Source organism: Labrus bergylta, chromosome 4 (genome assembly GCF_963930695.1).
Source record: "Labrus bergylta chromosome 4, fLabBer1.1, whole genome shotgun sequence".
In the NCBI taxonomy this organism is placed as follows: domain Eukaryota; kingdom Metazoa; phylum Chordata; class Actinopteri; order Labriformes; family Labridae; genus Labrus; species Labrus bergylta.
Genome location: NC_089198.1, coordinates 399,695 through 413,867, shown reverse-complemented (window position 1 = coordinate 413,867; position 14,173 = coordinate 399,695). Strand labels below are relative to the sequence as shown.

The window sequence follows — 14,173 nt, the reverse complement described above, 5'->3', positions numbered from 1 at the left end:
ACATTTAAAATGTAAAGTTTTGGTTTGAACACATTTAAAATGTAAAGTTTTGATTTGAACACATTTAAAATGTAAAGTTTTGGTTTGAACACATTTAAAATGTAAAGTTTTGGTTTGAACACATTTAAAATGTAAAGTTTTGATTTGAACACATTTAAAATGTAAAGTTTTGGTTTGAACACATTTAAAATGTAAAGCTTTGGTTTGAACACATTTAAAATGTAAAGCTTTGATTTGAACACATTTAAAATGTAAAGCTTTGGTTTGAACACATTTAAAATGTAAAGCTTTGGTTTGAACACATTTAAAATGTAAAGTTTTGGTTTGAACACATTTAAAATGTAAAGTTTTGGTTTGAACACATTTAAAATGTAAAGCTTTGATTTGAACACATTTAAAATGTAAAGTTTTGGTTTGAACACATTTAAAATGTAAAGTTTTGGTTTGAACACATTTAAAATGTAAAGTTTTGATTTGAACACATTTAAAATGTAAAGCTTTGATTTGAACACATTTAAAATGTAAAGCTTTGCGAGGTGTTCCTTGGACAAGTCTCCCTAAAAGACTCCAGACCAGTGACCTGGACTCCGGGCTTTCTGTGGTCATCAGAACCACCACCTGTAATGATTCATTTTCGACATGAGAATAAATAAAGTTGTTTTGTAGAATAGTTCCTTTCTACCTGTGGAGGGCAGTAACACGCGGAGCTGCGTCTATACTGCCGGAATAATAAGAAGACGACGACGAAGAAGAAGAAGAAGAAGAAGAAGAAGAAGAAGTAAAGATGGCGGAGCAGTGTGATTACAGAACAGTCGTGTTGAACTTGAGGAGTGTGTAGAGGCTGTGTGTGTGTGTGTGTGTGTGTGTGTGTGTCCGCTGACAGGATGGCTCACCGCTACCTGCGGCTGTCGGCGGGCTGCAGGAGCGTGTTCCGGCTGCTGCTGTCCTCCGGAGCTCCGGCCAGGCTGGTAGGTGGACACCATGCTAACATGCTAACATGCTAACTGTGGAACAGAGTCCTCTGATCCCCGGGCCTGCGGGGAGGACAGGTGAACGTACCTGTGTGACGTAGCTGCTCTGTCATTGGCTCATGCTGAATATGACTGTGATGATTAAAATAACACCTGTCTGTCACCTGTTTGTTACCATAGCAACAAAAAAAGATGTCCTATGTGATGCCCCCCCCCAAACACCTGTCTGTCACCTGTTTGTTACCATAGCAACAAAAAAAGATGTCCTATGTGATGCCCCCCCCAAACACCTGTCTGTCACCTGTTTGTTACCATAGCAACAAAAAAAGATGTCCTATGTGATGCCCCCCCCAAACACCTGTCTGTCACCTGTTTGTTACCATAGCAACAAAAAAAGATGTCCTATGTGATGTCCCCCCCCAAACACCTGTCTGTCACCTGTTTGTTACCATAGCAACAAAAAAAGATGTCCTATGTGATGCCCCCCCCAAACACCTGTCTGTCACCTGTTTGTTACCATAGCAACAAAAAAAGATGTCCTATGTGATGCCCCCCCCAAACACCTGTCTGTCACCTGTTTGTTACCATAGCAACAAAAAAAGATGTCCTATGTGATGTCTCCCCCAAACACCTGTCTGTCACCTGTTTGTTACCATAGCAACAAACAAAGATGTCCTATGTGATGTCTCCCCCAAACACCTGTCTGTCACCTGTTTGTTACCATAGCAACAAACAAAGATGTCCTATGTGATGCCCCCCCAAACACCTGTCTGTCACCTGTTTGTTACCATAGCAACAAAAAAAGATGTCCTATGTGATGCCCCCCCCAAACACCTGTCTGTCACCTGTTTGTTACCATAGCAACAAACAAAGATGTCCTATGTGATGTCTCCCCCAAACACCTGTCTGTCACCTGTTTGTTACCATAGCAACAAACAAAGATGTCCTATGTGATGTCTCCCCCAAACACCTGTCTGTCACCTGTTTGTTACCATAGCAACAAACAAAGATGTCCTATGTGATGTCCCCCCCAAACACCTGTCTGTCACCTGTTTGTTACCATAGCAACAAAAAAAGATGTCCTATGTGATGTCCCCCCCAAACACCTGTCTGTCACCTGTTTGTTACCATAGCAACAAACAAAGATGTCCTATGTGATGTCTCCCCCAAACACCTGTCTGTCACCTGTTTGTTACCATAGCAACAAACAAAGATGTCCTATGTGATGTCCCCCCCAAACACCTGTCTGTCACCTGTTTGTTACCATAGCAACAAAAAAAGATGTCCTATGTGATGTCTCCCCCAAACACCTGTCTGTCACCTGTTTGTTACCATAGCAACAAAAAAAGATGTCCTATGTGATGTCCCCCCCAAACACCTGTCTGTCACCTGTTTGTTACCATAGCAACAAAAAAAGATGTCCTATGTGATGTCTCCCCCAAACACCTGTCTGTCACCTGTTTGTTACCATAGCAACAAACAAAGATGTCCTATGTGATGCCCCCCCCAAACACCTGTCTGTCACCTGTTTGTTACCATAGCAACAAACAAAGATGTCCTATGTCCACCTGTCTGATGAAACAGGTTTTTATTAAAGCTTCAGGACTTCATGATTCAATAGATCATTAAAATAAAAAATAGATCTAAACATCATAGAGAGTGTCTCCCCTCCTCTCTATAGTGTCTCCCCTCCTCTCTATAGTGTCTCCCCTCCTCTCTATAATGTCTCCCCCCTCTCTATAGTGTCTCCCCCCCTCTCTATGGTGTCTCCCCTCCTCTCTATAGTGTCTCCCCCCTCTCTATGGTGTCTCCCCTCCTCTCTATAGTGTCTCCCCTCCTCTCTATAGTGTCTCCCCTCCTCCTCTCTATAGTGTCTCCCCCCTCTCTATAGTGTCTCCCCTCCTCTCTATAGTGTCTCCCCTCCTCTCTATAGTGTCTTCCCCCTCTCTATAGTGTCTCCCCTCCTCCTCTCTATAGTGTCTCCCCTCCTCTCTATAGTGTCTCCCCCCTCTCTATGGTGTCTCCCCCTCTCTATAGTGTCTCCCCCCTCCTCTCTATAGTGTCTCCCCCCTCTCTATAGTGTCTCCCCCCTCCTCTCTATAGTGTCTCCCCCCCTCTCTATAGTGTCTCCCCCCTCTCTATAGTGTCTCCCCTCCTCTCTATAGTGTCTCCCCCCTCTCTATAGTGTCTCCCCTCCTCCTCTCTATAGTGTCTCCCCTCCTCTCTATAGTGTCTCCCCCCTCTCTATAGTGTCTCCCCCCCTCTCTATAATGTCTCCCCCCCTCTCTATAGTGTCTCCCCTCCTCTCTATAATGTTTCCCCCCTCTCTATAGTGTCTCCCCTCCTCTCTATAGTGTCTCCCCCCCTCTCTATAGTGTCTCCCCCCCTCTCTATAGTGTCTCCCCCCTCCTCTGTATAGTGTCTCCCCCCCTCTCTATAGTGTCTCCCCCCTCTCTATGGTGTCTCCCCCTCTCTATAGTCTCCCCCCTCCTCTCTATAGTGTCTCCCCCCCTCTCTATAGTGTCTCCCCCCTCTCTATAGTGTCTCCCCCCCTCTCTATAGTGTCTCCCCCCTCTCTATAGTGTCTCCCCTCCTCCTCTCTATAGTGTCTCCCCTCCTCTCTATAGTGTCTCCCCCCCTCTCTATAGTGTCTCCCCCCCTCTCTATAATGTCTCCCCCCCTCTCTATAGTGTCTCCCCTCCTCTCTATAATGTTTCCCCCCCTCTCTATAGTGTCTCCCCTCCTCTCTATAGTGTCTCCCCCCCTCTCTATAGTGTCTCCCCCCCTCTCTATAGTGTCTCCCCCCTCCTCTCTATAGTGTCTCCCCCCTCTCTATAGTGTCTCCCCCCTCTCTATGGTGTCTCCCCCTCTCTATAGTCTCCCCCCTCCTCTCTATAGTGTCTCCCCCCTCTCTATAGTGTCTCCCCCCTCTCTATAGTGTCTCCCCTCCTCTCTATAGTGTCTCCCCCCCTCTCTATGGTGTCTCCCCCCCTCTCTATAGTGTCTCCCCTCTCTCTATAGTGTCTCCCCCCTCTCTATAGTGTCTCCCCCCCTCTCTATGGTGTCTCCCCCCCTCTCTATAGTGTCTCCCCCCCTCTCTATGGTGTCTCCCCCCCTCTCTATAGTGTCTCCCCCCCTCTCTATAGTGTCTCCCCTCCTCTCTATAGTGTCTCCCCTCCTCTCTATGGTGTCTCCCCCCTCTCTATAGTGTCTCCCCTCCTCTCTATAGTGTCTCCCCCCTCCTCTCTATAGTGTCTCCCCCCTCCTCTCTATAGTGTCTACCCCCTCTCTATAGTGTCTCCCCTCCTCTCTATAGTGTCTCCCCCCCTCTCTATAGTGTCTCCCCTCCTCTCTATGGTGTCTCCCCTCCTCTCTATAGTGTCTCCCCCCTCCTCTCTATAGTGTCTCCCCCCCTCTCTATAGTGTCTCCCCCCCTCTCTATAATGTCTCCCCCCCTCTCTATAGTGTCTCCCCTCCTCTCTATAATGTTTCCCCCCTCTCTATAGTGTCTCCCCTCCTCTCTATAGTGTCTCCCCCCTCTCTATAGTGTCTCCCCCCCTCTCTATAGTGTCTCCCCCCTCCTCTCTATAGTGTCTCCCCCCTCTCTATAGTGTCTCCCCCCTCTCTATGGTGTCTCCCCCTCTCTATAGTCTCCCCCCTCCTCTCTATAGTGTCTCCCCCCTCTCTATAGTGTCTCCCCCCTCTCTATAGTGTCTCCCCCCCTCTCTATAGTGTCTCCCCTCCTCTCTATAGTGTCTCCCCTCCTCTCTATGGTGTCTCCCCTCCTCTCTATAGTGTCTCCCCTCCTCTCTATAGTGTCTCCCCCCTCCTCTCTATAGTGTCTACCCCCTCTCTATAGTGTCTCCCCTCCTCTCTATAGTGTCTCCCCCCCTCTCTATGGTGTCTCCCCCCCTCTCTATAGTGTCTCCCCTCCTCTCTATGGTGTCTCCCCTCCTCTCTATAGTGTCTCCCTCCTCCTCTCTATAGTGTCTCCCCTCCTCTCTATAGTGTCTCCCCCCTCTCTATAGTGTCTCCCCTCCTCTCTATAGTGTCTCCCCCCCTCTCTATGGTGTCTCCCCCCCTCTCTATAGTGTCTCCCCTCCTCTCTATAGTGTCTCCCCCCTCCTCTCTATAGTGTCTACCCCCTCTCTATAGTGTCTCCCCTCCTCTCTATAGTGTCTCCCCCCCTCTCTATGGTGTCTCCCCCCCTCTCTATAGTGTCTCCCCTCCTCTCTATGGTGTCTCCCCTCCTCTCTATAGTGTCTCCCTCCTCCTCTCTATAGTGTCTCCCCCCTCTCTATAGTGTCTCCCCCCTCTCTATAGTGTCTCCCCTCCTCTCTATAGTGTCTCCCCCCCTCTCTATGGTGTCTCCCCCCCTCTCTATAGTGTCTCCCCTCTCTCTATAGTGTCTCCCCCCTCTCTATAGTGTCTCCCCCCCTCTCTATGGTGTCTCCCCCCCTCTCTATAGTGTCTCCCCCCCTCTCTATGGTGTCTCCCCCCCTCTCTATAGTGTCTCCCCCCCTCTCTATAGTGTCTCCCCTCCTCTCTATGGTGTCTCCCCTCCTCTCTATGGTGTCTCCCCCCTCTCTATAGTGTCTCCCCTCCTCTCTATAGTGTCTCCCCCCTCCTCTCTATAGTGTCTCCCCCCTCCTCTCTATAGTGTCTACCCCCTCTCTATAGTGTCTCCCCTCCTCTCTATAGTGTCTCCCCCCCTCTCTATAGTGTCTCCCCTCCTCTCTATGGTGTCTCCCCTCCTCTCTATAGTGTCTCCCCCCTCCTCTCTATAGTGTCTCCCCCCCTCTCTATAGTGTCTCCCCCCCTCTCTATAATGTCTCCCCCCCTCTCTATAGTGTCTCCCCTCCTCTCTATAATGTTTCCCCCCTCTCTATAGTGTCTCCCCTCCTCTCTATAGTGTCTCCCCCCCTCTCTATAGTGTCTCCCCCCCTCTCTATAGTGTCTCCCCCCTCCTCTCTATAGTGTCTCCCCCCTCTCTATAGTGTCTCCCCCCTCTCTATGGTGTCTCCCCCTCTCTATAGTCTCCCCCCTCCTCTCTATAGTGTCTCCCCCCTCTCTATAGTGTCTCCCCCCTCTCTATAGTGTCTCCCCCCTCTCTATAGTGTCTCCCCCCCTCTCTATAGTGTCTCCCCTCCTCTCTATAGTGTCTCCCCTCCTCTCTATGGTGTCTCCCCTCCTCTCTATAGTGTCTCCCCTCCTCTCTATAGTGTCTCCCCCCTCCTCTCTATAGTGTCTACCCCCTCTCTATAGTGTCTCCCCTCCTCTCTATAGTGTCTCCCCCCCTCTCTATGGTGTCTCCCCCCTCTCTATAGTGTCTCCCCTCCTCTCTATGGTGTCTCCCCTCCTCTCTATAGTGTCTCCCTCCTCCTCTCTATAGTGTCTCCCCTCCTCTCTATGGTGTCTCCCCTCCTCTCTATGGTGTCTCCCCTCCTCTCTATAGTGTCTCCCCCCTCCTCTCTACAGTGTCTCCCCCCTCCTCTCTATAGTGTCTCCCCCCTCTCTATAGTGTCTCCCCTCCTCTCTATAGTGTCTCCCCCCCTCTCTATGGTGTCTCCCCCCCTCTCTATAGTGTCTCCCCTCCTCTCTATGGTGTCTCCCCCCTCTCTATAGTGTCTCCCCCCTCCTCTCTATAGTGTCTCCCCTCCTCTCTATGGTGTCTCCCCTCCTCTCTATGGTGTCTCCCCCCCTCTCTATAGTGTCTCCCCCCTCTCTATGGTGTCTCCCCCCCTCTCTATAGTGTCTCCCCCCCTCTCTATGGTGTCTCCCCTCCTCTCTATAGTGTCTCCCCCCTCCTCTCTATAGTGTCTCCCCCCCTCTCTATGGTGTCTCCCCTCCTCTCTATAGTGTCTCCCCCCTCCTCTCTATAGTGTCTTCCCCCCTCTCTATGGTGTCTCCCCCCTCTCTATAGTGTCCCCCCTCCTCTCTATAGTGTCTCCCCCCCTATAGTGTCTCCCCCCTCTCTATAGTGTCTCCCCCCTCTCTAGTGTCTCCCCCCTCCTCTCTATAGTGTCTCCCCCCTCCTCTCTATGGTGTCTGCCCCCCTCTCTATAGTGTCTCCCCCCTCCTCTCTATAGTGTCTCCCCCCTTCTCTCTATAATGTCTCCCCCCTCTCTATAGTGTCTCCCCCCTCCTCTCTATAGTGTCTCCCCCCTTCTCTCTATAATGTCTCCCCCCTCTCTATAGTGTCTCCCCCCTCTCTATAGTGTCTTCCCCCTCTCTATAGTGTCTCCCCTCCTCTCTATAGTGTCTCCCCCCCTCTCTATAGTGTCTCCCCCCCTCTCTATAGTGTCTTCCCCCTCTCTATAGTGTCTCCCCCCCTCTCTATGGTGTCTCCCCCCTCTCTATAGTGTCTCCCCCCTCCTCTCTATAGTGTCTTCCCCCTCTCTATAGTGTCTCCCCCCCTCTCTATAGTGTCTCCCCCCCTCTCTATGGTGTCTTCCCCCTCTCTATGGTGTCTCCCCCCTCTCTATAGTGTCTCCCCCCTCCTCTCTATAGTGTCTTCCCCCTCTCTATAGTGTCTCCCCCCCTCTCTATAGTGTCTTCCCCCTCTCTATGGTGTCTCCCCCCTCTCTATAGTGTCTCCCCCCTCTCTATAGTGTCTCCCCTCCTCTCTATAGTGTCTCCCCCCCTCTCTATAGTGTCTCCCCCCCTCTCTATAGTGTCTTCCCCCCTCTCTATAGTGTCTCCCCTCCTCTCTATAGTGTCTCCCCCCTCTCTATAGTGTCTCCCCCCTCTCTATGGTGTCTCCCCCCTCTCTATAGTGTCTTCCCCCTCTCTATAGTGTCTCCCCCCCTCTCTATGGTGTCTCCCCCCTCCTCTCTATGGCGTCTCCCCCTCTCTATAGTGTCTTCCCCCTCTCTATAGTGTCTCCCCCCCTCTCTATGGTGTCTCCCCCCTCCTCTCTATAGTGTCTCCCCCCCTCTCTATAGTGTCTCCCCCCCTCTCTATAGTGTCTTCCCCCTCTCTATAGTGTCTCCCCTCCTCTCTATAGTGTCTCCCCCCTCTCTATAGTGTCTTCCCCCTCTCTATGGTGTCTCCCCCCCTCTCTATGGTGTCTCCCCCCTCTCTATAGTGTCTTCCCCCTCTCTATAGTGTCTCCCCCCCTCTCTATAGTGTCTCCCCCCTCCTCTCTATGGTGTCCCCCCTCCTCTCTATAGTGTCTCCCCCCCTATAGTGTCTCCCCCCTCTCTATAGTGTCTCCCCCCTCCTCTCTATAGTGTCTCCCCCCTCCTCTCTATGGTGTCTGCCCCCCTCTCTATAGTGTCTCCCCCCTCCTCTCTATAGTGTCTCCCCCCTCCTCTCTATAGTGTCTCCCCCCTCTCTATAGTGTCTCCCCTCCTCTCTATAGTGTCTCCCCCCCTCTCTATGGTGTCTCCCCCCTCTCTATAGTGTCTCCCCTCCTCTCTATAGTGTCTCCCCCCCTCTCTATGGTGTCTCCCCCCCTCTCTATAGTGTCTCCCCTCCTCTCTATAGTGTCTCCCCCCTCCTCTCTATAGTGTCTACCCCCTCTCTATAGTGTCTCCCTATAGTGTCTCCCCCCCTCTCTATGGTGTCTCCCCCCCTCTCTATAGTGTCTCCCCTCCTCTCTATGGTGTCTCCCCTCCTCTCTATAGTGTCTCCCTCCTCCTCTCTATAGTGTCTCCCCCCTCTCTATAGTGTCTCCCCCCTCTCTATAGTGTCTCCCCTCCTCTCTATAGTGTCTCCCCCCTCTCTATGGTGTCTCCCCCCCTCTCTATAGTGTCTCCCCTCTCTCTATAGTGTCTCCCCCCTCTCTATAGTGTCTCCCCCCCTCTCTATGGTGTCTCCCCCCCTCTCTATAGTGTCTCCCCCCCTCTCTATGGTGTCTCCCCCCCTCTCTATAGTGTCTCCCCCCCTCTCTATAGTGTCTCCCCTCCTCTCTATGGTGTCTCCCCTCCTCTCTATGGTGTCTCCCCCCCTCTCTATAGTGTCTCCCCTCCTCTCTATAGTGTCTCCCCCCTCCTCTCTATAGTGTCTCCCCCCTCCTCTCTATAGTGTCTACCCCCTCTCTATAGTGTCTCCCCTCCTCTCTATAGTGTCTCCCCCCCTCTCTATAGTGTCTCCCCTCCTCTCTATGGTGTCTCCCCTCCTCTCTATAGTGTCTCCCCCCTCCTCTCTATAGTGTCTCCCCCCCTCTCTATAGTGTCTCCCCCCCTCTCTATAATGTCTCCCCCCCTCTCTATAGTGTCTCCCCTCCTCTCTATAATGTTTCCCCCCTCTCTATAGTGTCTCCCCTCCTCTCTATAGTGTCTCCCCCCCTCTCTATAGTGTCTCCCCCCCTCTCTATAGTGTCTCCCCCCTCCTCTCTATAGTGTCTCCCCCCTCTCTATAGTGTCTCCCCCCTCTCTATGGTGTCTCCCCCTCTCTATAGTCTCCCCCCTCCTCTCTATAGTGTCTCCCCCCTCTCTATAGTGTCTCCCCCCTCTCTATAGTGTCTCCCCCCTCTCTATAGTGTCTCCCCCCCTCTCTATAGTGTCTCCCCTCCTCTCTATAGTGTCTCCCCTCCTCTCTATGGTGTCTCCCCTCCTCTCTATAGTGTCTCCCCTCCTCTCTATAGTGTCTCCCCCCTCCTCTCTATAGTGTCTACCCCCTCTCTATAGTGTCTCCCCTCCTCTCTATAGTGTCTCCCCCCCTCTCTATGGTGTCTCCCCCCCTCTCTATAGTGTCTCCCCTCCTCTCTATGGTGTCTCCCCTCCTCTCTATAGTGTCTCCCTCCTCCTCTCTATAGTGTCTCCCCTCCTCTCTATGGTGTCTCCCCTCCTCTCTATGGTGTCTCCCCTCCTCTCTATAGTGTCTCCCCCCTCCTCTCTACAGTGTCTCCCCCCTCCTCTCTATAGTGTCTCCCCCCTCTCTATAGTGTCTCCCCTCCTCTCTATAGTGTCTCCCCCCCTCTCTATGGTGTCTCCCCCCCTCTCTATAGTGTCTCCCCTCCTCTCTATGGTGTCTCCCCCCTCTCTATAGTGTCTCCCCCCTCCTCTCTATAGTGTCTCCCCTCCTCTCTATGGTGTCTCCCCTCCTCTCTATGGTGTCTCCCCCCCTCTCTATAGTGTCTCCCCCCTCTCTATGGTGTCTCCCCCCCTCTCTATAGTGTCTCCCCCCCTCTCTATGGTGTCTCCCCTCCTCTCTATAGTGTCTCCCCCCTCCTCTCTATAGTGTCTCCCCCCCTCTCTATGGTGTCTCCCCTCCTCTCTATAGTGTCTCCCCCCTCCTCTCTATAGTGTCTTCCCCCTCTCTATGGTGTCTCCCCCCTCTCTATAGTGTCCCCCCTCCTCTCTATAGTGTCTCCCCCCCTATAGTGTCTCCCCCCTCTCTATAGTGTCTCCCCCCTCTCTAGTGTCTCCCCCCTCCTCTCTATAGTGTCTCCCCCCTCCTCTCTATGGTGTCTGCCCCCCTCTCTATAGTGTCTCCCCCCTCCTCTCTATAGTGTCTCCCCCCTTCTCTCTATAATGTCTCCCCCCTCTCTATAGTGTCTCCCCCCTCCTCTCTATAGTGTCTCCCCCCTTCTCTCTATAATGTCTCCCCCCTCTCTATAGTGTCTCCCCCCCTCTCTATAGTGTCTTCCCCCTCTCTATAGTGTCTCCCCTCCTCTCTATAGTGTCTCCCCCCCTCTCTATAGTGTCTCCCCCCCTCTCTATAGTGTCTTCCCCCTCTCTATAGTGTCTCCCCCCTCTCTATGGTGTCTCCCCCCTCTCTATAGTGTCTCCCCCCTCCTCTCTATAGTGTCTTCCCCCTCTCTATAGTGTCTCCCCCCCTCTCTATAGTGTCTCCCCCCTCTCTATGGTGTCTTCCCCCTCTCTATGGTGTCTCCCCCCTCTCTATAGTGTCTCCCCCCTCCTCTCTATAGTGTCTTCCCCCTCTCTATAGTGTCTCCCCCCCTCTCTATAGTGTCTTCCCCCTCTCTATGGTGTCTCCCCCCTCTCTATAGTGTCTCCCCCCTCTCTATAGTGTCTCCCCTCCTCTCTATAGTGTCTCCCCCCCTCTCTATAGTGTCTCCCCCCCTCTCTATAGTGTCTTCCCCCTCTCTATAGTGTCTCCCCTCCTCTCTATAGTGTCTCCCCCCTCTCTATAGTGTCTCCCCCCTCTCTATGGTGTCTCCCCCCTCTCTATAGTGTCTTCCCCCTCTCTATAGTGTCTCCCCCCCTCTCTATGGTGTCTCCCCCCTCCTCTCTATGGCGTCTCCCCCTCTCTATAGTGTCTTCCCCCTCTCTATAGTGTCTCCCCCCCTCTCTATGGTGTCTCCCCCCTCCTCTCTATAGTGTCTCCCCCCCTCTCTATAGTGTCTCCCCCCCTCTCTATAGTGTCTTCCCCCTCTCTATAGTGTCTCCCCTCCTCTCTATAGTGTCTCCCCCCTCTCTATAGTGTCTTCCCCCTCTCTATGGTGTCTCCCCCCCTCTCTATGGTGTCTCCCCCCTCTCTATAGTGTCTTCCCCCTCTCTATAGTGTCTCCCCCCCTCTCTATAGTGTCTCCCCCCTCCTCTCTATGGTGTCCCCCCTCCTCTCTATAGTGTCTCCCCCCCCTATAGTGTCTCCCCCCTCTCTATAGTGTCTCCCCCCTCCTCTCTATAGTGTCTCCCCCCTCCTCTCTATGGTGTCTGCCCCCCTCTCTATAGTGTCTCCCCCCTCCTCTCTATAGTGTCTCCCCCCTCCTCTCTATAGTGTCTCCCCCCTCTCTATAGTGTCTCCCCTCCTCTCTATAGTGTCTCCCCCCCTCTCTATGGTGTCTCCCCCCCTCTCTATAGTGTCTCCCCTCCTCTCTATGGTGTCTCCCCTCCTCTCTATAGTGTCTCCCCCCCTCTCTATAGTGTCTCCCTCCTCCTCTCTATAGTGTCTCCCCTCCTCTCTATAGTGTCTCCCCTCCTCTCTATAGTGTCTCCCCCCCTCTCTATGGTGTCTCCCCTCCTCTCTATGGTGTCTCCCCTCCTCTCTATAGTGTCTCCCCCCCTCTCTATAGTGTCTCTCCCCTCCTCTCTATGGTGTCTCCCCCCTCTCTATAGTGTCTCCCCTCCTCTCTATAGTGTCTCCCCCCTCCTCTCTATAGTGTCTCCCCCCTCCTCTCTATAGTGTCTCCCCCCTCTCTATAGTGTCTCCCCTCCTCTCTATAGTGTCTCCCCCCCTCTCTATGGTGTCTCCCCCCCTCTCTATAGTGTCTCCCCTCCTCTCTATGGTGTCTCCCCCCTCTCTATAGTGTCTCCCCTCCTCTCTATGGTGTCTCCCCTCCTCTCTATGGTGTCTCCCCCCTCTCTATAGTGTCTCCCCCCTCTCTATGGTGTCTCCCCCCCTCTCTATGGTGTCTCCCCCCCTCTCTATAGTGTCTCCCCTCCTCTCTATAGTGTCTCCCCTCCTCTCTATAGTGTCTCCCCCCTCCTCTCTATAGTGTCTCCCCCCTCCTCTCTATAGTGTCTCCCCTCCTCTCTATAGTGTCTCCCCCCCTCTCTATAGTGTCTCCCCCCTCCTCTCTATGGTGTCTCCCCCCTCCTCTCTATAGTATCTCCCCCCCTATAGTGTCTCCCCCCTCCTCTCTATAGTGTCTCCCCCCTCTCTATAGTGTCTCCCCTCCTCTCTATGGTGTCTCCCCCCCTCTCTATAGTGTCTCCCCCCTCCTCTCTATGGTGTCTCCCCCCCTCTCTATAGTGTCTCCCCCCCTCTCTATAGTGTCTCCCCCCTCCTCTCTATAGTGTCTCCCCTCCTCTCTATAGTGTCTCCCCCCCTCTCTATAGTGTCTCCCCCCCTCTCTATAGTGTCTCCCCCCTCCTCTCTATGGTGTCTCCCCCCTCCTCTCTATAGTATCTCCCCCCCTATAGTGTCTCCCCCCTCCTCTCTATAGTGTCTCCCCCCCTATAGTGTCTCCCCCCTCCTCTCTATGGTGTCTCCCCCCTCCTCTCTATAGTATCTCCCCCCCTATAGTGTCTCCCCCCTCCTCTCTATAGTGTCTCCCCCCCTCTCTATAGTGTCTCCCCTCCTCTCTATGGTGTCTCCCCCCCTCTCTATAGTGTCTCCCCCCTCCTCTCTATGGTGTCTCCCCCCCTCTCTATAGTGTCTCCCCCCCTCTCTATAGTGTCTCCCCCCTCCTCTCTATAGTGTCTCCCCTCCTCTCTATAGTGTCTCCCCCCCTCTCTATAGTGTCTCCCCCCCTCTCTATAGTGTCTCCCCCCTCCTCTCTATGGTGTCTCCCCCCTCCTCTCTATAGTATCTCCCCCCCTATAGTGTCTCCCCCCTCCTCTCTATAGTGTCTCCCCCCCTATAGTGTCTCCCCCCTCCTCTCTATGGTGTCTCCCCCCTCCTCTCTATAGTATCTCCCCCCCTATAGTGTCTCCCCCCCTCCTCTCTATAGGTTCCCCCCTCCTCTCCATAGTGTCCCCCCCCCCCCCCCACTCAGGTCACCATGTGGTGGACTCTGAAGCTTCAGTGTTTATCCAGCTCTGCATGGGTCTGTAAACCTTTCTGTGTTCTAACCTCTCTCCATTTTTCAAAAGCATCTCCAATATTGATCCTAGTTTGAGCACGTTTCTGCTCGTGGAGCTTATTAGAAACATGCAGAGGCTTTTTAGGTCGGGTACAATCACTTCTATCTGAACCACTTCTCTTGACCTCTTCCATCACTACAACACCTGTTGACCTGATAACTGCTCTCATATCTGACAAACCGAGGGGCGTCCAAAACGGCCGTGTGGGGGGGGGGGGGGGGGTCTTAAAAGCGCCTACCTTCTCTGGTCCAAACAAATCCAGAGCATTCAGGAGCAGAATCTAAAGTTAGAAGGAGGACATACTGGCTGCTGCATTGTTGTCAGAGAAGATGTTTCCTTAATGTCTGATCAGATAGTAAGATACCTTTATCATCTCACTGACTGCTCCTTTAAATCATCCTCACATCACTCTGTCTCACTATGGACCCTGATTGGCTCTGAACTATTTTGATATGAGATATATGATATTTTAAATATCAGACTCATTATTTACTGATTCATACACGCTCATATCAATGTTTCATTATTTCTACTTTCCTGTTGTTGTTGCTGATTTGCTGAAACCTGTGTGTCAGGTGACATGTTCCAACATGGCGGGACAGGTGGATAGTGGGCGGAGCCTGCTGAGGGACCTGCTGGGTGCATACAGGAGACTGAGCTCGAAGCCTCCTAAAGGTATAGGTGTGTGTGTGTGTGTGTGTGTGT

The 14,173-nt window shown here is 52.4% G+C and overlaps 1 protein-coding gene across 1 annotated transcript in view; it reads left to right on the top strand.

The window, feature by feature from the left end:
* Positions 1–758: 758 nt before the first annotated feature.
* The window catches only part of afg3l2 (AFG3-like AAA ATPase 2), a 50,605-nt gene continuing 37,190 nt past the window's right edge, over positions 759–14,173 (top strand). The window contains exons 1-2 of the mRNA XM_065953438.1: positions 759–968; positions 14,044–14,143. Of these exons, the coding sequence (XP_065809510.1) occupies positions 885–968; positions 14,044–14,143 (184 nt within the window). The 5' untranslated portion in view covers positions 759–884. The remainder of the gene's footprint in view (positions 969–14,043; positions 14,144–14,173) is intronic.